This window comes from Nerophis lumbriciformis, linkage group LG13 (assembly GCF_033978685.3).
Source record: "Nerophis lumbriciformis linkage group LG13, RoL_Nlum_v2.1, whole genome shotgun sequence".
NCBI classification, from domain to species: Eukaryota; Metazoa; Chordata; class Actinopteri; order Syngnathiformes; family Syngnathidae; genus Nerophis; species Nerophis lumbriciformis.
The window spans coordinates 12,262,341-12,288,588 of NC_084560.2; the positions used below are offsets into that span (position 1 = coordinate 12,262,341).

A 26,248-nucleotide genomic window follows, 5' to 3' on the forward strand; every position below is an offset into this window, starting at 1 on the left:
GTGGGGCATTCAGTCTCCGTTGTTGCCATTTCTAATATAAAGTAGTGTAAAGTTCTAATTTATATCCGTCAGTAGACAAACTACCAGTGTACTGAGTTTACATTATTCACCCAAGGAACTTTAGTTATTAGAGAGTTCCTTAAAACTCAAGTGGTCATCAATTAAAAATCCGAAATATTTAAAAGCACATACTAACATAATTTGTTGCCCATTTCTTGTTAAAATGTTCTCACACAGTGCTGATCTTACAGTTGTTGATGTGGTAAAGAACATACACTTTGTTTTCTCTGCATTTAAAACCAGTTGAAGATAGCAAAGTTGTTCTTGTACTCTGTCAAATGCATGTTGTAGATATTTAAAGGCCTCAGCAGGAGTGGGTGCTGTGCAGTATATGACAGTATCATCAGCATAGAAATGGAAAGTTGAGTTCGGAATATTCTGTCCAAGATTATTTATGTAAATAGTGAATAATAAGGGGCCCAACACAGAACCTTGAGGGACACCCTTTTTCACTTGCAGTACATCCGAGGAAGAACCTTCTATATGTAGACCACAAGGAAGTGTTTCCCATTTAGAAACAAAATCATATGACTTTTTTAATGCGCTTTATAATCCGGTGCGCCTTTTGTATGAAAATTGACCTGAATAGACCCGCTCATCTGCATTGCGCCTTTATCCGGTGCGCCCTATGGTCCGAAAAATACGGTATGCACAATATATATATATATATATATATATATATATAAGTCTGATGTTTGTTTGTCTTTATCCATTTAGACTGCAGATGTCGATGGCCATATAAGCTCCTCAGAGGGCAGCACAGTGGACTTTGGGGAAAACAGGGAGGGAGGCGAGTCCATAGACTTGGAATTTGAGGAATCTATGGATCCTGACGCCTGCTTTCCTAATGGTGAATATTATTAGTTCAAACGAAACAGCTACTGAGTTTTACGACCAAGTAAAACTTAACTTGTTTATCCTTGCTTAGCCTGTGTGCAAAGGTTCCAGTGTTGCCAAGTAAATGTGGAGGTGGGCAGGTGGAAAATGTGGTGGACTCTCAGAAAGACCTGTTTCCGGATAGTGGAGCACAACTGGTTTGAGAGCTTCATTATCTTCATGATCCTGCTTAGCAGCGGTGCATTAGTAAGTCAAATGTCATGTTGGAATGATCATGTGTGTGTTGCAATTGCACAACTAAATCAAATGTGTATTTATCAACTCCATTTTGTTCCCATCCAGGCTTTTGAAGATGTCTACATTGAGACCAGGAAGAACATTAAAGCAGTGCTGGAATATGCAGACAAGATGTTCACATACATCTTTATCTTGGAGATGTTGCTGAAGTGGGTGGCCTATGGGTTTGCCAAGTATTTCACCAATGCCTGGTGTTGGCTCGACTTCCTCATTGTTGCGGCAAGTTGAATGATTCCGATTAACAATCACCTATATTACTATTAGGGGTGCAACGGACCAAAAAACTCACGGTTCGGATCCTTTCTCGGATCAGGGTCACGCATCTGATCATTTTTCGGATCAGCAAAAAAAAAAAAAGACAAGACAAATAAACATAAATTTGGTCTTTTTGTTTATTAACACTTTTAAATTATTAAATTAAAATATATCATATCAACTTAAAGTGCACAAGGCATAATATCTTCTTTTTAACATAATTAATGCAAAACAAAGTGCAACATAAAAAGGCATATCTCCTTTCTTTAAACATGGATAGTGAAATAAAGTCTAGGTCAGGGGTCACCAACATTTTTGAAACCAAGAGCTACTTCTTGGGTACTGATTAATGCGAAGGGCTACCAGTTTGATACACACTTAAATAAATTGCCAGAAATAGCCAATTTGCTCAATTTACCTTTAACTCTATGTTATTATTAATAATTAATGATATTTATCTTTGTGGAAACACTGATCATCTTAATGATTTCTCAACAATAAATGTATATAGAAACAGAGAAATATCAATATGCAACACTTTATTTCTATATTTTCTCTAAGTGCACATTTTTCAAATTGAACATTTTCAAATGATCACTTCTAAAACAGTCTTGTGAAATCACAATATCCCATTTTAACTAGCTAGCCACTAACATTTTTTAACAAATCATGAATTACTTTGCACCATGTTTGTACAAATAATAACTCATGTAAAATACAAAAGTCAACTCTCAAATTTTTAAATAAATCATGTCACACTTTGAACTGGACACCAAATCTGTTATCTGTTTCTTCGTCAGTTAGTGGGAAGCCTGGCATGTTGTACTCTGGTGTATAACTTGACACTGCAACTCTGAGTGAGTCTTGCAGATGTGCATCAGTGAGGCGTGTTCTGTGTTTTGTAGAGAATAAATGATGAAAAAAACACGGTTGAAAAGAGAAGAAAACACGAAAAAAATGAAAATTAAATTTTGAAACGTTGTTTAACATCAATTTCGACTCTTTAAAATTCAACCGAAAAAAAGAAGAAAAAAACTAGCTAATTCGAATCTTTTTGAAAAAATTAAAAAAATAATTTATGGAACATCATTAGTAATTTTTCCTGATTTAAGATTCATTTTCAAATTTTTATGACTGTTTTAAATAGGTTAAAATCCAATCTGCACTTTGTTAGAATATATAACAAATTGGACCAAGCTATATTTCTAACAAAGACAAATCATTATTTCTTCTAGATTTTCCAGAACAAAAATTTTAAAAGAAATTTAAAAGACTTTGAAATAAGATTTAAATTTGATTCTACAGATTTTCTAGATTTGCCAGAATAATTTTTTTGAATTTTAATCATAATAAGTTTGAAGAAATATTTCACAAATATTCTTTGTCGAAAAAACAAAAGCTAAAATGAAGAATTAAAATAAAATGTATTTATTATTCTTTACAATAAAAAAAATAAATTTACTTGAACATTGATTTAAATTGTCAGGAAAGAAGAGGAAGGAATTTAAAAGGTAAAAAGGTATATGTGTTTAAAAATCCTAAAATCATTTTTAAGGTTGTATTTTTTCTCTAAAATTGTCTTTCTGAAAGTTACAAGAAGCAAAGTTTTTTTTTTTGGATTTCTTGGATTTTCAAATTCTATTTGAGTTTTGTCTCTCTTAGAATTAAAAATGTCGAGCAAAGCGAGACCAGCTTGCTAGTAAATAAATAAAATTAAAAAAATAGAGGCAGCTCACTGGTAAGTGCTGATATTTGAGCTATTTTTAGAACCGGCCAGCGGGCGACTCATCTGGTCCGTACGACCTGGTGCCCGCGGGCACCGCGTTGGTGACCCCTGGTCTAGGTCCACATCATCAAAGAAGAATACAAGAAAGAAAGCAAAGCATACCTGAGCTTATCGTTTCAAAAAGACAAGGATGTCTACATTGTCTGGGGAGAGTGCAGTCACTGTGTGCCCTGCTGTTGGCAACTCTCTCTGGGAAGGAACTGAAAACCTGGCACAGCGAGATAGAATCTTCGCAATATGAGGGTATTTACACTCATTGCTTGTCCACCATGTCAGTGGATCACCATCCACTGTAATGCCGCTTGCTGCCAGGTAGGATGCCACCTCTTCTTTGATGATGTGAGCAAGTGTCTTGCTGTCCATGTCCAAGCTGGCAAAGCTCTGCCATCGCCAACTTCTTTGGTGGAGGAGATGTGTCCAAGTTTGCTCCTGTTCCCTCTGCATCTTGACCCTGCAAACAAAAATGTTATGATTAATTAAACGTATTATTCATTTTCATGTTTCACAGACATGAAAAATAACATTTAATAAAAGCCATTATTACTGGAAAAACTAATTAATTTAGATTTAAATTGATCATTTTAAAAAATATATTATTTTTAATTTAGCTCATCACAGTCTTCAGTGCCCTGACTGCTCCCAATCTCAGTGGTGAGGTCACTGCATGTCCTCTGGCGTAGGGCAGGGTCCATGTGAGACAGGCACTTGAACCTGGGATCCAGGGCAGTAGATCTGTGAAGGTAGTCCTGTAGAGTAGGGGGTGAAGTGTATCTGGGATTCAGGTCCTCTCTAATGGCAGTCTTGACATCTGGAGTGATGCTGCTGTCTTCCACACTCGGAGTCATGGATTGTAGAATCCTTGTTTTCAGTGGCAACAATTATTATGAAAGACATGATTGTCTAGACCAGGGGTCGGCAACCCGCGGCTCCGGAGCCGCATGCAGCTCTTTGATCACTCTGATGCGGCTCAGCTGCATACTTGCCAACCCTCCCGATTTTCCCGGGAGATTTCCGGATTTCGGTGCCTCTCGCAGAAAACTCCCAGGATTAATATTCTCCAATTTTCACCTTAACAATAATAATAAGGGCGTGCCATGATGGTACAGCATTTAGCGCCCTCTACAATCTGTACAAACAGCGTGCCAGCCCAGCCCTTTGTTGTATGCATATTCTACTTGCACACGCAAGTGACCGCAAGGCATACTTGGTCAACAGCCACACAGGTTACACTGACGGTGGCCATATAAAACAACTTTAAGACTCTTACTAATAATGCGCCACACTTTGAACCAAAACCAAACAAGAATGACAAACACATTTCGGGAGAACATCTGCACCTTAACACAACATAAACAAAACAGAACAAATACCCAGAATCCCATGAAGCCCTGACTCTTCCGGGCTACATTATACACCCCTGCTACCACCAAACCCCGCCCCCACCCCAACCCTGCTCCCCCACACATCAAACCCACCCCCCTCCGTGCGTCGGTTGAGGTGGGTGGGGTTTGGTAGCGGGGGTATATAATGTAGCCCGGAAGAGTTAGGGCTGCATGGGATTCTGGGTATTTGTTCTGTTGTGTTTATGTTGTGTTAAGGTGCAGATGTTCTCCCGAAATGTGTTTATCATTCTTGTTTGATGTGGGTTCACAGTGTGGCGCATTATTAGTAAGAGTGTTAAAATTTTTTATACCGCCACCGTCAGTGTAACCTTTGTGGTTGTTGACCAAGTATGCCTTGCTGTCACTTATGTGAGCAAGCAGAAGCCCCATTCAACATGTGGCTGGGCCGGCACGCTGGTTGTAGTGGGCGCTAAATGCTGTACCATCACGGCACGTTCGAGAGAAAAGTTGCAATGAAATTCGTAGTCTGCCGGAAAAATCGGGAGGGTTGAAAAGTATGACGCTGTCAAGCGCCATTCATATAAAACTCGCGGGCCGCACTAACATTCAATTTTCATATTAAGGTGTGGGCCGCGTGTCTGAGACCCTTGGTTTATACATAGCACAAAGCAAAAAAAAAACTTTGTATGCAGTGTTATTTCATTCTAAATTTCAAAAGATTTTGTGGCTCCCATTATTTTCTTTAATTTGTGAAACTGGTCAAAATGGCTCTTTGAGTGGTAAAGGTTGCCGACCCCTGGTCTAGACTGTACACCGCCTTCCGCCCGAATGCAGCTGAGATAGGCTCCAGCACCCCCCGCGACCCCAAACGGGACAAGCGGTAGTAAATGGATGGATGGATGGATGATGGATGGATTTTTTAAAATGCATTTTAAATACTAAATAAACTTATGTAAAAGTCAGCTTACAGCGGAGCCAATGGGAGTTCCACTATTCCGCCCATAAAATCTGCTAAATAACCATTCAAAAAGCGCCAACATTACTCAATTTACATGTTGTGACTTGAGTATTAACCAAGTATGAGTGATGTTGTTATTATAAGCACTAACGCAGACAAACTATTTTTAGCGGCGACGTTATCACTTCCGTGTGTCCCTACGTTGACATCATCCAGTGGTCTGCTGCTTCCTCGCTTCCCTGCTTCCTGTAAGTTTATTGTAGATCATAAATCATGCCTCTCACCTGAAAAGTAGATGACTATATATAATCCGTCAAGTTGGGACACTTTGACAGCCATTTAGGACACGAGAACGACACGAAAAGTGTTTGTTTACCCCCACCCCCACTCAACCACCCTGTTTTTTCGCAAGGATTCTAAGACATTTTTTCATCTAAAAGGAGAATATATGAACATCCTAGCCCCATGTCATTAAAACAGTTAGCTCCGTCTTTTGACACTTCTTCCACTCATGTCCTTGCACGCTACACCGCTACAATAAAAAGATGACGGGGAGAAGACGCTGTCCAAATGGAGGCACGTAAATAAGACCGCCCACAAAATGGCGCGACTGTCAGAAAGTGACTTGAAGTGGATGTGTAAAACATGATCTATTCAACATTTTGAGCAAAGAACCACCATTACATGTTATGTGACCACACGGAAGACTTTTACATTTAGAAAATAATCATTATAATATCCATCCATCCATCTTCTTCCGCTTATCTGAGGTCGGGTCGCGGGGGCAGCAGCCTAAGCAGTGAAGCCCAGACTTCCCTCTCCCCAGTCATAATAATATGACTCCTTTAATGCGCTTTATAATCCGGTGCGCCTTACATATGAAAAAAGATAGAAAAGTGACCATTCATCGGCAGTGCGCCTTATTATCCGGTGCGCCCTGTGGTCCGGAAAATACGGTACTTGTGGTCTAGATAATATGTATCTGATATGCTTTGATGTGAATTTAGCTCCACAGTAACGTATATAGCCCGTTTTTTTGTTTGTTTTTTGAGTATGTTTGCTAGATGTTGGATTCTGGAGGCATTCCCAAGTATGCTATACTCCTTGGAGAAGGTGATTTAAAGTGCGTGTCTATTTTGTCTGTATTGTGACTGTGGTAATGTATGCATTCCAGGTTTCACTGGTCAGTCTGACAGCCAATGCAATGGGATTAGCTGAACTTGGTGCCATCAAGTCTCTGAGAACCCTGCGAGCCTTGAGGCCCCTCAGAGCCCTGTCGAGGTTTGAGGGTATGAGGGTAAGTTATGTATTTTGATATTTGATTTGGGCAATGAAAAACCCTTCCCCACTTTGTTGCTTTACAAAGTCGACAATTAGAGTATAATACAGTTAAAATTGAAAGACTGCGGGATCCAAAACAGAAAAACATGTTTTTCTGTTTTCCTCTGTGGCAGTAACTAATTGCCATTCATAGCTAGCTAGCCAGCTAGTTAGCCAGTTCGTTGGTTGGTTGGCACATGTCAACAGAAGCAGAAAATATAGTTATTGTATTTTCCGGACTATAAGGCGCACTTAAAATCCTTTTTTCTTCTCAAAACTCGACAGTGCGCCTTATAAACCGGTGCGCCTAATGTACGGAATAATTCTGGTTGTGCTTACTGACTTCGAAACAATTTTATTTGGTACATAGTGTAATGATAAGTGTGTATATGTTCCATTGAAAATATAGAACATTACACAGGGCGCTCAAAAATCGATCAAAATATTTTAGTAGGACTTTGGTAAGCTATGAAGCCACACCGCTTGATGGATTGTACTGTGCTTCATCATAGGAGTATTATTATGGTGTGTGTATAAGGTAAGACATATTTTCTGGCCTTTTGTTTCACAATATTAAGCAAAAGCAACGTTTCTTATTAAATGAAAAAGTAAATAAAAAAGGGGCATTGAAAAAATTATTTTAATTTTATGTTGTATAAGGGGAACTGCATTTTTTTGGAATGTTGCCTATCATTCACAATCATTATGAGAGACAAGAACACACAGGTCCTTTTTTTTTTTTTTTTACGATTTAAAAAAGGATTTAAAAAAAACACTTGAAAGAAGCGGCTAATAGGAGTCACCGTTGTAGCCTTCAAAGTTCTCTAAAACAACTTCAAAACCCTCCAGCATTGTTTTATATACACAGAGAAAGACTATATATAATGTAGTAACAGACATGTTTATAACAAAAAGTAATATGGTCAATATTTACCGTATTTTGATAATTTTAATCTTTTCCGGAATGGATTTATTCCCCGCATTGATTTGTGTTTCCATAGCAGCACGCGTCTGACTTACACAACATGTGTGTTCCTACTTCCAGAATCATACAAAAGTGTTTTCTAATCATGGCAGACTTTGGTAGCAGACAACGAAGGTGACTATTTTTGGACAAATGAGGATTCACAACCTTATTCTTTTGAAGCTGAGTATACTGCTGCTTCTAGAAGCCAGCACGAAGGAAGAGTGAGACGTTGGAGCAGACGGAAATATGGAACCAAGCTATTTCGTATAAAGTGCTTACCCAAAGTCAAAGGAAACGTCTCACCAACAAGTGTCCATGGAGTGGGTCACTTTAATATTGGTCATGATACTGTCAATACGTGGTCCTTGGGGTTTGTTTTCCCGGAATGCAAAGGAAAGTTGGCGCGGGCAAGACGTGAATGTAAGTACATATTTATTAATAACACTAACAAACTACAAAAATGGAATCAAACAAAAGGCGCGCACAATGGCGGAGAACAAACTTGACTAATGAAACAAAACTTTCACAAAGGCAGAAACTATGAACAATAAACAAAAACTTACTTGGCATGGAACTATGGTAGCATGAAGACAAAACGAGATAGCAGGGGTGTCAGAAGAAGCATGGTATGAAAGGATAATGTCACCAGGATGAACAGAAACAGACCGGCTTAAATAGCAGTGACATGATCAGTGAAAACAGGTGCGTGACTCAAAACGTGAAACAGGTGCGTGACATGACAGGTGAAAACTAATGGGTTGCTATGGTGACAAAACAAACAAAAGTGCACAAAGAGTCCAAAAATAAAACCGAACATGACTAAAACAAAACATGATCACACAGACATGACAGAGCCCCTCCCTTAAGGACAGATACCAGATGTCCATAAAATAAAAACAAAACAATGATTAATAGTCATGGGAGGGCGGGAGGGGTACATGGCGGTGGGTCGCCAGACCACGTGTCCCCGTATCCACCGGGGCAGAGTTAGGTGGCGGCGACGCGTAGAGCGCCGCTGTACCAGACGAGGTGGGCGACCTGGGAATGGCCACATCCGTGGCCGACGAGAAGGTCAGCGAACCTGGCGTGGCGGACGCCCATGGAATGGCCACATCCGTGGCCGACGAGGATGTGGATGCGTCGTCATCGTGGCAGGCGGCGAAGCTTGGCGTGGCGCGTCAGGCGGCGAAGCTTGGCGTGGCGCGGCGAAGCTTGGCGTGGCGCGTCAGGCGGCGAAGCTTGGCTTGGCGCGTCAGGCGGCGAAGCTTGGCGGGTCTTGGTCTTGGCATGGAGGGTCTTGGTCTTGGCTTGGGTCTTGGTCTTGGCTTGGGTCTTGGTCTTGGCGTCGTGGAGCTGCAACTGGCGGCACTTGGCGTCGTGGAGCTGCGATTGGCGGCTCTTGGCGTCCTGGAGCTGCGATTGGCGGCACTTGGCGTCGTGGAGCTGCGACTGGCGGCACTTGGCGTCGTGGAGCTGCGACTGGCGGCACTTGGCGTCGTAGAGCTGCGACTGGCGGCACTTGGCGTCGTGGAGTTGCGACTGGCGGCACTTGGCGTCGTGGAGCTGCGACTGGCGGCACTTGGCGTCGTGGAGCTGCGACTGGCGGCACTTGGCGTCGTAGAGCTGCGACTGGCGGCACTTGGCGTCGTGGAGCTGCGACTGGCGGCACTTGGCGTCGTAGAGCTGCGACTGGCGGCACTTGGCGTCGTGGAGTTGCGACTGGCGGCACTTGGCGTCGTGGAGCTGCGACTGGCGGCACTTGGCGTCGTGGAGCTGCGACTGGCGGCACTTGCCGTCATGGAGCTGTGACTGGCGGCACTTGGCGTCGTGGAGCTGCGACTGGCGGCACTTGGCGTCGTGGAGCTGCGACTGGCGGCACTTGGCGTCGTGGAGCTGCGACTGGCGGCACTTGGCGTCGTGGAGCTGCGACTGGCTGCACTTGGCGTCGTGGAGCTGCGACTGCCGGTACTTGGCGTCATGGAGCTGCGAGTGGCGGCACTTGGCGTCGTGGAGCTTGGCGTGGTGCTGCTAGGTATGTTGCTAGCCTTGGAGCAGGGCGTGGAGGTAGCCGTGGCGTAGGTGCTAGCCCCCCCCCCCCAAGGAGCGGATACCAGACGCACTCCCCGCGGTCTGGAACCGTACTGATGCATACAGTACGTCACGCATGTTATTACAACTATACTACATACACTATCTGCCTAGCTGTGAACAAACAAAATATAAAATAATACGTTACAGATACTGTAATATGATTGTTCATGTTTATTACTCAGTTTAAATTGGTGTTGTATTACAAACCCAAACATTTTTGTGTTGTTGTAGAAGCCAGGTTATCTCTTGCCGTAGTTAGCTTTTACAGTTAATACCGAAGCACGCCGATGTGTTAGTACGCTAGAGAAATAGTTCCTCAGTGTTCGCTCTTACAAAAACAATGTTGCTACAGTTTGTTATTATACAGCTCACGGAACATAAATTAAGTAATATTGATGGTTTTTTAATGCATTTTTAAAGTGATTTAGAGGTAGAATGTATTGCTCCCATTAGCTGCATTGCTAGCCAGCTACAACTTTATATGTTAGAAAGTGAAAAAACCCCAAAAACATTTCTGTCTTCTTGTCTCTCATAATGATTGTGATACGATAGGCAAAATTCCCCTCAAAAAGTGCAGTTCCTCTTTAAAGTCGCTATGGGCCCTTTTCCTCCAATAGTTCAAGAACTTTAAGTTCCTGACAGTTTTAATTCCTGGAACTACTGTGTATGGTTCCCGTGGACTTTCCACCGCATTTTACAGTTCAAGGTCATTTCTACAAATCAGGCTGCTGACGTATAAACAAGCGCTACACTTTATTTCTACATTGATGCAATGTAACACAGACACAGTATTAGCTCTTTTGGATTTTTTTAAGCTGGTCCCAAACATTTGTGTTTGTGATGGTTTTTGCTGCATTTTTTGGTCTAAATATGGCAGTTTTTTATGTTAACCTTTTTCATCAATGTTATCAATGTGTTGTTATTCATAAGCAGCCCCCAACCCTCTCCACTTGTCCCATTCCTTTGTCCTACATTTGTGCTGGTCTGTGTCTAACTACTCTAGTTTTTATGTTAACTTTTTATAGTTTTTGTTATTGACGTGCAATTATTCATAATCAGCCCCCCAAACCATGTAAAAATCTCCCTATACTTGTCCCATTTGTTGTGCTGTAATTTTGTATGTTTTATTTCTATCATAGTTTTGATGTTATTAACACTCTACTATTCATAACTAAAATCTCCCCAAACTTGTCCCAGACTTTTGTGGTACATTTGTGCTGCATTTACTTTTTTCAATAACGTAAAAACCTTTAATAGACACAAAAAAATGCAGCACAAAGTAATAAAACAAGTATAGGGAGATTTTGACAAGGGGGATGACATCACTAGTCAGAAAATGTATTTTAGAACAACTTACAAACCGTAACGCCACAAACGACATTTCTTACAGCACAAATGGATGGAAGTGTTGTTTTATTATTTGCAATGATAAGGAGGGCCAATTTGACACATGTCTGGTATCGGTCATACCGATCCAAAACCAAAACTTTGTGCAAATATACCGAATGTGTGTTTGGTATAATTTTATTTTGTCCACCAAAGGTTTTATGCTGGGCGTGAATGCACAAAAGTGAGCTTTGTTGATGTTATTGACTTGTTAGAGTGCTAATCAGGCAAGCTAATCAATGCTAACATGCTATCATTTAATATCCTTGACTTTTATCCTCTTTGTATATAATTTATATTTGCATGCCTCATGACACATTATCTGTATGTAATTTTTGTAGCTCTAGACAGATTTGTTTTCTGTATTTTTGGTCCAATATGGCTCTTTCAACATTTTGGGTTGCCGACCCCTGCCCTATGTGCTGCCGTAAACACGTCAAATGGTGTGAAGTGTTATCCTTCCTGTGTGTAACAGCACGTGCTGAGGCCCTGATTTACAGAAAGTTTGTGTACTAAAAGACGTGCAAACTTGATAGCACACACAAAGCTGATCTACTAAATGTGTGCAAAGTGGATTGTGTCTGTTAAGTGAGCAGAATAAGCTGTGCAATCCGTTTTGCGCCTGTCTTCTTTAATATGCAAAATATATGCTGATCATCGAAACGCCCACAAGGAGAAAATGCAAGTGTAGTTATTTAGCACGTGCAATGTGATTCATCAACACTCATTGTTCTTGGGAGCAATATTTAGCACTTGTCAGAAGGATGTGCAAACTGACAGTAAGATCAGTGCTTGTGCTGCAAAGATGCCATTTGGTGATGGACACACAAACATCCTGCATCATATTTGGATGGTGAGAAATAAAAAACTATTAGACATATCTATTCAGCTTCATCATTTATAATTTTAGAGGTGCTGGAGGACATAAGGGCTGATTAAAACTCATTTCAATTGATGTGTTTTTCTGTCCTTTAGTATTTTTTATTGACATTCATTTTTTCACCCCACATAGAATATATATTATTGAAATATTTATTGTATGAAAAAAAATTCTTGAAGTATGCATGTTTGTGTTTCAAGTGGAGTAAGTGCAGCCTCCCTCCCATGCACCTTCAGTGGTGAGAAAAAAAAAACGTGGTGTAAATGTAAATGCACTGCAGGACTGCTTCTAAAATGTTTGTCCTGCTGGCCCCACTATGGACTGGACTCTTACTATTATGTTGGATCCACTATGGACTGGACTCTCACAATATTATGTCAGACCCACTCGACATCCATTGCATTCGGTCTCCCCTAGAGGGGGCGGGTTACCCACATATGCGGTCCTCTCCAAGGTTTCTCATAGTCATTCACATCGACGTCCCACTGGGGTGACTTTTTCCTTGCCCTTATGTGGGCTCTGTACCGAGGATGTCGTTGTGGCTTGTGCAGCCCTTTGAGACACTTGTGATTTAGGGCTATATAAATAAACATTGATTGATTGATTGAAAAGATAGCAAAAGTGCAGCACGACAAGATGAACGGGCAGTAAATGAGTGCTATAAGCTCCGCATGCACGCAAAATCCTCATTTAGATAAGGTGCCACTTTTTAATTGCATACGCAGTGTTAGGGGCATGTTGAGTGCCATTTACCACTAGTACACGCCATTTTATAGATTGCACACGCTGATTACCACGTGGTGTTTGGAGCGTAGTCAAACAGGCCCTTGGTGACATTACAATCAGCGTTGCTACAAGTAGACTACCAAATGGCTTTATGAACATTGATGCATGCCAGGTAATGAAATGCCGCATGCTTTGAAATATATTTGAAGAAAATAGTTTTTAGGTTTATGAATGGACCAAAGACTGCAAATATAAATCTGACAGGTAATGTTGGTGTATTTGATGTCGTGCAGGTGGTGGTCAATGCCCTACTGGGGGCTATTCCATCCATCTTCAATGTACTGTTGGTGTGCCTCATCTTCTGGCTCATCTTCAGCATCATGGGAGTCAACTTGTTTGCGGGAAAGTACTACCACTGTCTCAACAGATTTACAGATGAGAGTTTTCTGCCTTCGGATGTGAAGAACAAGACACAATGTCTGGCCATGGGCAAGGAGGCAGCTCGTTGGAAGAACGTTAAAATCAACTTTGACAACGTCGGACTGGGTTACCTCGCACTGCTGCAAGTGGTGAGTAAAATCCATACCTCACGATCCTAATTGAAATGTCTAATTTGCCTATTGTGTACTCAGGCTACTTTCAAGGGTTGGATGGACATCATGTATGCTGCTGTAGACTCCCCAAACAAGGTAAGTGCATTTTATATTTAGCCTTCACTTTTACCATTCCTACGGTTGTTGTTCAGGACCAAAAACTAAAGGTCATTAATGTACTACGATTATATTTTGTCTTGTACTATTACAGCCTGAAGAACAGCCCGAATATGAGAGGAACCTGAAGATGTATCTGTATTTTGTCGTTTTCATCATATTCGGAGCATTCTTCACACTTAATCTCTTCATTGGTGTCATAATAGACAATTTCAATCAGCAAAAGAGAAAGATAAGTATTTCATTTTTCTAACGACATGTACTGCATGATTTTGACTTGTAGAGCAACCGATAAGAGGAAAACAATCGGTTCGGGAAAACATGTCATTTCTTCCAAGGAAATACTGGAAATTCAATCAGTCGCCAGTAGGAGTGTCACGCTACATCTATTCCATATTTTGCTACCTCGTGCTGTATACATTGGGCCTGATCTACTAAGGGTTTGCATGTATTAAAACATGTGCAAACTTGATAGCACACGCAAAGCTGATCTACTAGCAAAATAAAGAGCACACTCCATTTAGCGTGAATATAAATATACATCTTGAAAATATGCAGACTATATGCTGATTATTAGAACGACCATAAAACTGGCAGGGAAGTTACAAATATAAATAAAGCTGCGAGCAGCGTTGAACGGAACCTCGCCCCTCTTTCACCTCGGGGTTTGCGTGAGTCGGCCGCCACACATGACACTTGCGGTCACATCTCACCCGATATCCTGACCCACCATCAAAAAGTTTCAGGTAGATTTTTAGCATGTGGAAGAAAGTTCTGACTGTTATTTTGCACCACAAGGCAGCGATAAAGGTGCCACAGTAGTAATGCAGTTGTGTCGCACCCAACACTGTCTCCTCTCCAAGGTTTCTCACTGCGCCCACTGGGTTGTGTTTTTTTCTTGCCCTGATGTGGGATCTGAGCCCAGGATGTCGTCATGACTTGTGTAGCCCTTTGAGACACTTGTGATTTAGGGCTATATAAGTCAACTGTGATTCATTTATTGATTGGTTGTCTTGACAAATGAGGTAGTTGATGTATAGAATACTTTTTATTTATGCTTTTTTTGTTTGATGTTCAATCCTAATTGCTTTGTAGATAAACAGAGTAAGTCTAAATTCATTGTGTTCTTCATGGTTTTTTTGAAACTGCACCAATTTTTCCTCAGAATTTGTAAAAGAGGATCATTTGTGATATGTACATTTTCAGAATGTGCCTGTTCTATTTTGGGCCTAAGTAAAACAAAGAAAACAATGTGAAGTTGTTGCAGTTGTTTAGGTAAGTTACTATGCCATGATTGTATCTGTTCGGCCCACCTAGGAATAGATTTTCCACCGTGCGGCCCCCGAGCTAAAATTAGTTTGACACCCTTGGTTTAGACAGTTTCAATTTCAGTTTCAGTTTATTTCGAACATGCATGTAATACAATTACAATGTGATGCATCATATATTTCCAGTTGCTTCATTACAGCATGTCCGAAAAGGAGTAGGAAGAAGCAGAAGTTATTTAATCCTACCTTTTTACATATCATAGCAGTTTTATCCCATTTCTTTGTTCTCGGTTGGTAAAAGAACATTGAATAAATTTAAAAAATATACCATAAGTAAGTAAACAAATATTAAATACATAAATAATAATGTATATATATATATTTTTTTAAAGGTTCCAGATGTTTATCATAATTGTTTTTCTTTGTACTTTGTGAAGAGAAGACCTGTAGTTGTAGTTTGAACAGTCTCTTGAACTGAATCATGTAAGTGCTTGGTCTGATTTCCTTGCTTAATCCATTCCATCATTTAATTCCACAAAATGATTTGCTAATGGTCTTAAGTGTTGTACGTGCATGATCGGACCCTGACCTTAAACCCTTAACTCAGTTTGGAGGAAGATTCGGTGAAGTATTGACAGTTTGATTGGTGATGGCGAGGGGCAGATCTCGCCGCCAAGTTCCACTCTCTTCAAATGGCTATGAACAAGTACTTTAGACCAGGGGTCCCCAAACTACGGGTCCGGCCCCCAGCATCCAAAATCCGGCCCACAGGAAATCCCAAGTTAAATTATTATTTTATTATTTTATTTTTTATTTTTTTTAAATCTTTCCTTTCTAATCCATTTTCTACCGCTTGTTACTCTTGGTGTCTCCTAGCCGCTCAGGCAAATCTCATATTGTCTAAAAATGAAATGTGTATATGTGTATATATATATATATATATATATATATATATATATATATATATATATATATATATATATATATATATACATATATATATATATATATATATATATATATATATATATATACACATACAGCCTGGCCCCCGTCCACATTTTTTTAACCCAATGCGGCCCCCGAGTCAAAAAGTTTGGGGACCCCTGCTTTAGGCTGTCATCAACATCATTTCTACCAATTATGACCAAGATCTAAACTTGTGGAGCGGATTTAATAAAGTTTCATGTTTTGTGGCGAGCCATCAGATCAAAGTTTGGCGCCATGCCACGCCCACATCCTGTCATAAGCAAAATGTAATTGTAATTTATCATCACCCATTACCCATTTAATACAACATATAATTGGTGTGATTATGACAGAAAGTGACCTGTTTTTTTAGCGTTTTTTTGCTGATGTTATTTTGGTATAGTTATGGCCGATCGTAATCAGTTTTGGTCAATAAAAAGATTGTTAATGGAGACCGCCTCCTTCTCCTCTTTAAAATGTCTCTGCTGACATTTTATCTGTTGTGACCAAAGGTGGGTATAGAGTAGCCAGAAATTGTACTCAAGTAAGAGTACTGTTACTTTAGAGATTTATTACTCAAGTAAAAGTAAGGAGTAGTCACCCAAATATTTACTTGAGTAAAAGTAAAAATATGTTGTGAAAAAACTACTCAAGTACTGAGTAACTGATGAGTAACCTGTTCGTTTAATGATGACGGCAACAAATAATGCACAAAAACATAAAAATAGCAATGAGCAAATTCAGAGCCAGGAATATCTCTTAAGCAACTAAAACTTAGACTTAGACTTAGACTTCCTTTTTACTGTCATTCAAATTTGAACTTTACAGTACAGATAAGAACGAAATTTTGTTGCATTAGCTCATGGTAGTGCAGGATAAAAAAGCAATAAGGTGCAGATATAAATAAATAATTAGGTTACTGTACAGATAAATATATTGCACTTTTTCATATGCATCCGCGTTTATGGATGTATGTTATATTGTCTTTTTTATTCCAGCGAGTTAATCCATTTTGGGGGGAGTTGAGGGGATAATTATGATGCGTTCAAGAGCAAACAATAATCTATATTAAATAATAATACATTAACATAAAAAAATTAAGGCAAATTGAGCCACAATAACTTAACAGCACCATAGGCTCAGTAAGCAGAGATTATAAAGGAAAATAACAAGTTAGCCTTCACGCAAACCATAAACTGATAGGTGTGGGCTGCACCTGGGAACACACTGATTGGTGTTTCTATGCGTGCGTGCGTGCGTGCGTGCGTGCGTGCGTGCGTGCGTGTGTGTGTGTCTATGAGGCTGCAGTACGTTAATAAATGTCCCCACACGATGTACATTTGACAGTGATTCATAGCAGGGAAGCGAACATCAGCCTATGGTGACAGCCAAAATATCTACTAACGTTACTTACCGCGATGTGCTTTGTTAATAATAATAATAATACCTGGAATTTATATAGCGCTTTTCTAAGTACCCAAAGTCGCTTTACATGTAGAACCCATCATTCATTCACAACACCTTTGTTGAGTTCATGTAAGCTTAAGCTTGTTAATCATGTGACCGCCTGGCTCTGTTTGAGTCAAATGCGATTGGTGAAACTCAGGCATGCGATAGATCCTACTTTAAAGGTCTGTCTGACAAACCAAAACAAACAAAGCGTGCAATAACAAATCGATAAAAATCAGTAGCGAGTAGCGAGCTGAATGTAGATAAATGGAGCGGAGTAAAAGTAGCGTTTCTTCTCTATAAATATACTCAAGTAAAAGTATGTTGCATTAAAACTACTCTTAGAAGTACAATTCATCCCAAAAGTTACTCAAGTAGATGAAACGGAGTAAATGTAGCGTGTTACTACCGACCTCTGGTTGTGACCACTTGTTGAAAACCGTACAGAACAATTTGTTATGTGTTGATTTTCTTTAGAGTTTAAGTTGGATTTGGATTTTTTTGCACTGCACAGAGTTTCCATTTGCAAGGGACCAGGGAGCAGTGAGCATCTGCACAAGCACACACCTGGGAAGTAACATTGGTGTGGATCAGACCACTTTTTCACAAAGGGGCCAAGGGGGTTATTGAAATGATTACAATTATATTGTATGACTTGTGTATTTGTTTTAATTAATTATTAATTAATAATTAATTCGGTACCGTAAAAATCTGGTGGGTTGGCAAGTATGGATCCAGCAAGCAGAATGGCCCCTCAACCTTTTTGCACGACGGGGTTCACGCAAGTCGGCCGGCATGCACGACGCTTGCGGTCAAGTCCCACCCGATGCCCCGACCTGTCATCAAAACTTCCAGAAAGATCAGAGCATGTGCAAGAAGGTTATGACAGTTATTATTTTTCACCAACACCCCAACACACCATAAAGAATTGCGGGAAAATTGGAGCATATGCACAGAAGTTTTGAGAGTTTTGATTTTTCACCACTCTGGAGCATGTGGAAGAAAGTTGTGACAGTTATACTTTTTCAACTGATGTGTTGTTTGGCGACCCTATTAGTGGTCAGTGCCAATCCCACCAAGAAATATCTCCAACCCCACTTAAAAAAAGGTCCTTCCAATATGTGCTGATCTCATCAGGGATTGTAAGATCCAGTCCAATTAAGCAAATCTGAATTTTGGCTCTAAGCCAGTGACCAATGCGAAAGGGCAGTTGACAACCAAGGAAAGACTTTGTGACAGCTTGAAGAGACTGCTGGCAGGAGGGAATAGACCCCATCAAGACTGGCATGGGCTAGCTGCTCATGTCGGCAGCATTCTGGCACTACACAGTTACTTGGATCCACCCTACAAATGCTACGAAACATTCAGGAAGAAAATATTGCCCATCTTCGTCCATCCCTCTCCTTCTCTGCCGCTGAAACCCTGATCCTTGCCTTCATCACCTCCGGACTCGATTACTGCAACAGCATCCTCTACGACTCATCTTCCAAAATCCTCAATAAATTCCAATACATTCAAAACTTTTCCGCCCGCCTGCTCACCCACACCCGCTCCCATGAGCACATAACCCCAGTCCCTCAGAAACTCCACTGGCTCCCCGTTCCTCACCGGATCCACTTTAAAATGCTCCTCCTCACCCACAAAGCCCTCCACAACCAGGCCCCCTGCTACCTCACCAACCTGCTTCACCGCCACACCCCTTCACGCAGCCTTCGCTCCTCCGACGCCAACCTCCTCTCCCCACTACTCAGAACCAAGCTCCGGACCTGGAGTGACAGAGCCTTCTCCATCGCTTGCTGCCACCATTTGGAACTCTCTCCCCAAACCCATCCGTGACTGCTCAGACCTTCCTACCTTCAAAAGCCTTCTCAAAACACACCTCTTCACATCTGCTTTTAACCTGTGATTAGTGTTCTGTGTCTTGTCATGTCCCGTCTTGGAATGTCCAGTGTTATTATGTATTTTACTATGTACTGCTTTTATATTTCCTGTATTATGTATTATTACTTTGAACTGTTTTATATATGTTAGTTTTTATCCTGTAAAGCCTCTTTGAGTACCCTGTAAAGCGCTATACCAAATAAAATGTATTATTATTAAAAACATCCCTTGAGACTGCGAGAGCGGGGGCGCATGGTAACGAACCCTGGAACAACATCGACTATGCCTCAAATGTTCAGCGCCAACGGAGAAACAGCATTGGCAGGACACAAGCTACGAAGCTGCTGCATCTGTGGCTGGAGTAAGGTAACATCAGAGAAACGTCTCAAGATCCATCAGGGTACTTGGGAGAGCTTAGCGAGGGGCCTCGCATTGACCGGTACTTCCTCACAGGTAGTGCAAATTAGTCGAGTGAAGCCCAGTGGCAGGATATTCTCCACAGTCCATAGGGTATCAGAACCCGAAGCAGAGTTCAATCAGACACAGTTACTTTGACGGACAACAGTCCAGTGCCCACCCAATCACATTTCGCAGCAGAGAAAAGGATGGGGGAACGAAAGCCTCATATCTTGTGGCCTAAATCCTGCCAGAGAAAGGAGTGGGAAACCACCAACACAGACCAACATTGTCTTCCTGAAGGTCTAAAATAAGATGTTAAAAGGAACTTGAAAAGATTGGAGACATCATCTACAGTTATGGAGCAGAGATTTGGAGTACAAAGCAGCAACCACATAACACAAAAGGAAACATCAGCCCAACTCAAGTCCAGGAGACAGCAGGAGATTGAGAGCCTTGTGAAAGAAAGAAGAAGTCTGAGAAAGCAGTGGAAGAAGGCCGAGGAAAAAGAAGGGAAAGGACTCGAGGCTCTGCAGAGTGACATAGAACAAAGCCTTGCAACTTCACGAAGAGCAGAATATCTGCGGAGGCAACATAAAAAGAAAGCGCAAATGAGCACTGCCTTCTATAGAGATCCCACAAGTTCATCAAAAACCTCTTTGTCAAGGAAAAAAACTGAACTCTTAAAGTACCTGTAATTTAAGGGAACTAGAGGAGCACCTGAGGACGACCTGCCCAGACAAACAGAGGCAGGTTACCGTCATCATCTCGAAAGACATGCCACCAATTCAATCTGCTGAGCACCAGATGGACACAAGGCCAATGTCTTGACCACATGGAGCGAAGTGGAGAGTACTGTAAAGGGGGCTAGAACAGCATCAGCCCCAGGGCCCAACGGCATTCAATATAGGCTCTGCTTCTAAAATGTCCATAAAAAGTGGTAGATGTCTGCTGCATGTTTGAAAACCTAAAACGCCACAGGTACGAGGAGCGTTATAACATGAATGTGCAGTAAATAAAAGTGAGTCCCAATACACCCAAAATCCTCATTAAAGCAGTTTGCACCACTTTACAATTGCACACGCAGTAAATCACACGCCCACTAATTGTACACACTATTTTATTGATTGCTCACACTGTTTAGTGCATGGTATTTGGATCTTAGTAAATCAGGCCCATACCGTAATTTAAATTCAAAGAAAAAGGTAATGTTGCTTCTGATAATGTAGCTGCATGTACACAGGATGCCCCTTCACATTTCTGACTACTACCATGTATATGCCTGCCCCCAACCAGCCCTGATTCTGAGCCACCTTCTATTTGCCATGTATACATAAATAACAATGCATATCAAAAAAAGAAAGACACGTGTGTTCTTGTCTTACATATTGCTCAATGATTAAACACAGTTCACTTTCTGGAGTACATTTACTTGTTGTTGTATTAATATTGTACTGAGCAGCCAGGACAGAGACATGTCCTATATTGCAGTACAAATTGTGCAACTATCATAAAGGTCTCATTGTAGTTTTTAAATATTTTTTCTTGTCAAGTGTTATTTTTGCAGTGATTTAACCTTTCTTTCATCCCCTCTATACTTTGGAGGCCAAGACATCTTCATGACTGAAGAACAGAAGAAATATTACAATGCCATGAAAAAGCTGGGCTCAAAGAAGCCACAAAAGCCAATTCCCAGACCTTCGGTACGTAGCTTTCACATCTAGTCTTTCACTCCGTCATCACCATTGTGGTTCTTTGTTTGGTTTCAGAACAAGTTCCAAGGATACGTATTTGACATCATCACCAAACAAGCCTTCGATATTGTGATCATGGTTCTAATATGGCTGAACATGGTCACCATGATGGTGGAAACTGATGACCAGTCAGATAAAAAAAAAGAAATTCTCGGCTGGATCAATTGTGTCTTCATTTGCGTTTTCACGGGCGAGTGTTTGCTGAAAATGATCGCACTGCGCCAGTATTTTTTCACAAATGGTTGGAATGTGTTTGACTTCATCGTTGTCGTTCTCTCGATTATTGGTAGGACCCATTTACGTCTCCTACGGTGTTCCCTATCATGCCTCGCTAACAACTTTAATTTTTCCTTCCTCAGGCATGTCTCTCTCTGAGCTGATTGAGAAATATTTTGTGTCGCCGACTTTGTTCCGAGTCATCCGACTGGCTCGAATCGGACGCGTCCTCCGCCTTATCAAAAGTGCCAAGGGAATCCGCACACTCTTGTTTGCCTTGATGATGTCACTTCCTGCCTTGTTCAACATCGGTCTCTTACTCTTTTTGGTGATGTTTATCTACGCCATCTTTGCCATGTCCAACTTTGCCTACGTGAAAAGGGAAGCTGGAATCGATGACCTCTTCAATTTTGAGACCTTTGGCAACAGCATGATCTGCCTGTTTCAGATCACCACCTCTGGCGGGTGGGACGGCTTGCTGGCCCCTCTTCTCAACAAACACGAAGACGACTGTGACAGTAACATGGAGCATCCTGGTAGTGCTTTCAAAGGAGACTGTGGTACTCCTTCGGTGGCCATTGCCTTCTTTGTGAGCTACATCATAATCTGCTTCCTTATTGTGATTAATATGTACATTGCAGTCATTCTGGAGAACTTCGGTGTAGCCACTGAGGAGAGCGCTGACCCGCTAAGCGAGGACGATTTTGAAGTGTTCTATGAGGTTTGGGAGAAGTTCGACCCTCGTGCAACCCAGTTTATGGAATACAACAAACTTTCTGAGTTTGCTGATGCTTTGGACCCACCATTACGCATAGCCATACCTAATAGGATTGAATTAATCTCAATGGATCTACCCATGGTGAGTGGCGAACGCATCCACTGCCTGGACATCCTGTTTGCATTCACTAAACGGGTTCTTGGCGAGGGTGGGGAGATGGACATACTAAGGGCACAGATGGAGGAGAGATTCATTGCCTCCAATCCTTCCAAATTGTCATACGAGCCCATTACGACCACCCTGCGTCGCAAGCAGGAGGACACCTCAGCTTTGATCATCCAGAGAGCATTCAGAGAGTATTTGAGGAGGCTGGCTATTGCCAAACCCTTGGAAGAAGCCAAAGACAACATTCCGAAGGACGAAAAGCCCGTTGACAAGGAAGAGCTGGTGATGGACAAACTTGTTTCTAAATCTGAGAAGAAGGAATCTTCAACTCTATCTCAACCTTCTTGTAACAGTGTGCCCACAAGTGGGAGAAATACATCTGAAAAAGATAACAGTGAACTGGACGTCACAGGCAAAGACGCCACAGAGCGTGATACATAAGAATGTCGGAGATGCCTCAAAGACATTGTGATATATTGACCAAATGTTTACAGTGTTGTTGTACGCCTTCTCATAGTATGGATTTCTATGACAAACTGACTTTAGATGAAAAACCTAAAGGTCGGTGCATAAAAGGGAAAGGTGGCTCATTCAGACAGCAGTGAAACCATTTCCAGGAGCAGGAATGTTTGCAAGGGATGGGCAGCAATCTCAAGTGTTAGTTGATGCTTTAACTTCTGTTGCAGCTAGCTGGGATATATAGTGTCTTGGAATATACCTATATCATTGACTATTGTTTTGCCTACTATTTTTAAAGCATTGTGCGGGATGTCATTTCCTTTGGGAACCTATAGCACGATTGATTGCCTTTTTATATACCTTTGTTTGTTCAGGGTGAAGATAATTGCTTTGACGCTAACTGTGATGCTAACGGTGTGTAGAAAACTTGAAAAATCCAACAAACAATTGCTGCAGTTGATGTGGATCAGCATTAATGGCTTTTCTGTAATTATGCACGTGTACTAATTACATTTGTCCCCTGCTTTGTGGTATCAACAGTAAAAATATGGCTTTTTTTTTGTATAAATCTCAATATAAAACAAGAAGTTGTACTTCCCTTTTACATGAGCATATATTTTTGTGACAAGCAGCACAAACAGTTTGCATTCAGCCCATGTAAAAATGTGCCATATGTTCACTGCCAATGATGCAAAATACCTTGGTCTACTGTAGTATTGGCAGATTGAATAAAACAGTCTTATCAGTACCAAAACAAGAAAAGACACATTGGAAATGTTACAATTCAGGAGCTTCAAGAGCATGTGGAAGAACCATAAACCTTCACAACAGCCTGGTTACACACTGTTGTGGGACGGCAATTCATGTCTCACCCAGAAGTGGTTGCAATCTTTTAATTTTTCTTACATTGAGATATTGCCTTTAATGACGACAAGCCCTGGCTTTCCAGTGATAGAAAGGCCACATTTTCTGTCAAAAGGTGTTATTACTCTATTGATGTGTATTTGCCTCGTCTTCTAAACTCTCCCTACAATCTGATGTCCGAGTCAGAATTATGTCTGGCACAGGTAGTGAAGATTTGGCACATTTTAAATATTGTGCATTGCTGGTCCCGTAAATGCATGTTTTTTCTAGATGTGTCATCATTCAAAAGGGAAATAACACGCTTTCCAATTTTATAAAAAATGTTGTCAGTAAATACAAATTATCGACCAAAAAAGGCATTTGCAGACATTTTGTTTTATGGTTACATCGACCAGTCAGTGATCAGTTGTACCTGGCAGCAAAATTTGCACATTCAGTTTTGTTGTCATAATTGTGAAGGGTATGTCAGGTCACTGTGTGTGGTTAGCCAGTGTACCATTGTTCCATTCAACTTTTATCATCAAACTCCTAAAAATAGACTCTTGGGAGACTTTTATCATTGGGCGAAGGTGTCACTCACAAATGTTTCATGCACCAAAGCACAGGTTGTTTTTCATGGCTTTACCTTTTGTCTTTAGTTGTTATTGCTATATTTATTATTTACCAAGTATAAGGTTAAGAGTTTTAAATGATATTGGTTGGTTGTGACATAAATCACAGTATTTTTAGGCAGACCCAGTTGAGAAGTAAAAGTCTGTAAACATCTCATGTCATGTTATAACATTTTAGTGTGTTTTAATGTTTTGGGTGTGACTTTTTAAACTTTTTTTGAACCTTGCAATCTTTATCATCAGGATAAATATCAAAATTAGCGGTATGCAGGATTGTACATGTCACATATGTGACCTTCCTCTTGCTGTTCCTGCTTATGTTTACTGTACATTTAACTGTGGCTTTTTTGTCACTGAGGTAGTTGTTCCCGTATGTTTTGCATGTAATCAAAACATTGGACACATAAATGGGTTTGATCGATGATGAAATGTTTTGATTACACCGACTAATGTCTTTCATCATAAATATGCATAATGCTGTAGTGTATGTGTATACTGCATGCAAAGCACTGCTATAACCCATTTCAGTGAAAAGCCAACAGAATAAAGACTACATGTACCTCAAGTAAGCCTAATAAATGTATTTTCTCTTTCATTCATTTTCTACTGCTGATCATGTATGTACACTATGTATTTATTTACATATTCATGCTCTTTAATGAAAAGCATCTACTATTCAAATTTTAACAAATGAAAAGACAAATACAAATGTTGCCAGTTATAGGGTTTAAGTAACATTTTTTGATTACATTTTTCTAGAAAACCTGTTCACTATATGCACTGTTTCAATCAATCAATCAATCAATTCCTTTATTGTCATTGTCATAATAACACTTAAGTCATACATGAACAACAAGATTTTGTTTGAGCTTTGTCCAGCGGCATAGAAACTGCATTGATGTGCAGGTTGACAATAGTGTACATTTTAGCATTTTAGCATTGTCAGGAAGATCGCGATAAGAGGGGCGTGGGGGTGGGAACAGTCAGATGTCTGATGGGTGTTACGTTGATGTTGCAGCAATGCAATGTCCAGAGCACAATTATTGAGGTGGTGAAGAGTGAGGTAATAAGATGGTCCGGGGCAGCAAAGGGGCAGGCTGTTCATTTAGCAGTCTCACAGCCTGGGGATACAGACTGTGAGACATTCTGGTGGTCCTGGCGCAAATCGATCTATACCTCCTTCCAGAGGGTAGCAGGTTGAAGAGGCCATGTGCTGGGTGGTATCTGTCCTTCAGGATGTTGTGTACTCGCTTTAGGCAGCGAGTTGTGTACATGGCACTCATCTCTGGGAGTATCGTCCTTGGCCTGTTGGTTCGCTTTAGTGCAGCTAGCAAACCACACTAAAAATCCGTAAGTGAGGACACTGCTGATGGCACAGTTGTAAAAGTTGACCATTGATTTCTGCGGAATGTTTGCGCATTTTAGTTTCCTCAAAAAAAAAAGACGTTGGGCCTTTCCGACTGTAGAAGCAGTGTTAATGTCCCAGCATAGATCTTCTGTTATGTTCACCCCTAAGAATTTGAAATACTTGACCCTTTCTACGAGACTGTTATTCATTAGACGTGGAGGGTGTTTGTTCTGCCCTTTCCTGCGGAAGTCTACAATTAGTTATTTGGTTTTGTTAGTGTTAAGAACCAAGTTATTGTTAGCACACCATGAAGCCAGCTGCTGGACCTCTGCATTGTATTCTGTCTCATCATTATTACTGATGAGCCCAAGCACCGTGGTGTCGTCGGCATATTTGACAGTGAGATTGGATGTTGAAGAGGCTATGCAGTCATGTGTGAAGAGGGTGAAGAGCGCAGGGCTTAGCACACAACCCTGTGGGGCACCGGTGTTGATGGTGAGCGTGGCAGAAATGTGCTCGCCTATTTTCACATAC

The 26,248-nt window shown here is 40.9% G+C and overlaps 1 protein-coding gene across 5 annotated transcripts in view; it reads left to right on the top strand.

Moving 5' to 3' along the window:
- The window catches only part of scn1laa (sodium channel, voltage-gated, type I-like, alpha), a 121,104-nt gene extending 96,173 nt beyond the window's left edge, over positions 1 to 24,931 (top strand). For all 5 annotated transcript variants that reach the window (XM_072914448.1, XM_072914444.1, XM_072914445.1 and 2 more), the window contains 10 exons: positions 778 to 910; positions 989 to 1,143; positions 1,240 to 1,413; positions 6,711 to 6,833; positions 13,200 to 13,475; positions 13,539 to 13,595; positions 13,711 to 13,848; positions 21,178 to 21,282; positions 21,349 to 21,619; positions 21,693 to 24,931. In XM_072914448.1, the coding sequence (XP_072770549.1) occupies positions 778 to 910; positions 989 to 1,143; positions 1,240 to 1,413; positions 6,711 to 6,833; positions 13,200 to 13,475; positions 13,539 to 13,595; positions 13,711 to 13,848; positions 21,178 to 21,282; positions 21,349 to 21,619; positions 21,693 to 22,873 (2,613 nt within the window). In that variant the 3' untranslated portion in view covers positions 22,874 to 24,931. The remainder of the gene's footprint in view (positions 1 to 777; positions 911 to 988; positions 1,144 to 1,239; positions 1,414 to 6,710; positions 6,834 to 13,199; positions 13,476 to 13,538; positions 13,596 to 13,710; positions 13,849 to 21,177; positions 21,283 to 21,348; positions 21,620 to 21,692) is intronic.
- The last annotated feature ends 1,317 nt before the right edge of the window (positions 24,932 to 26,248 follow it).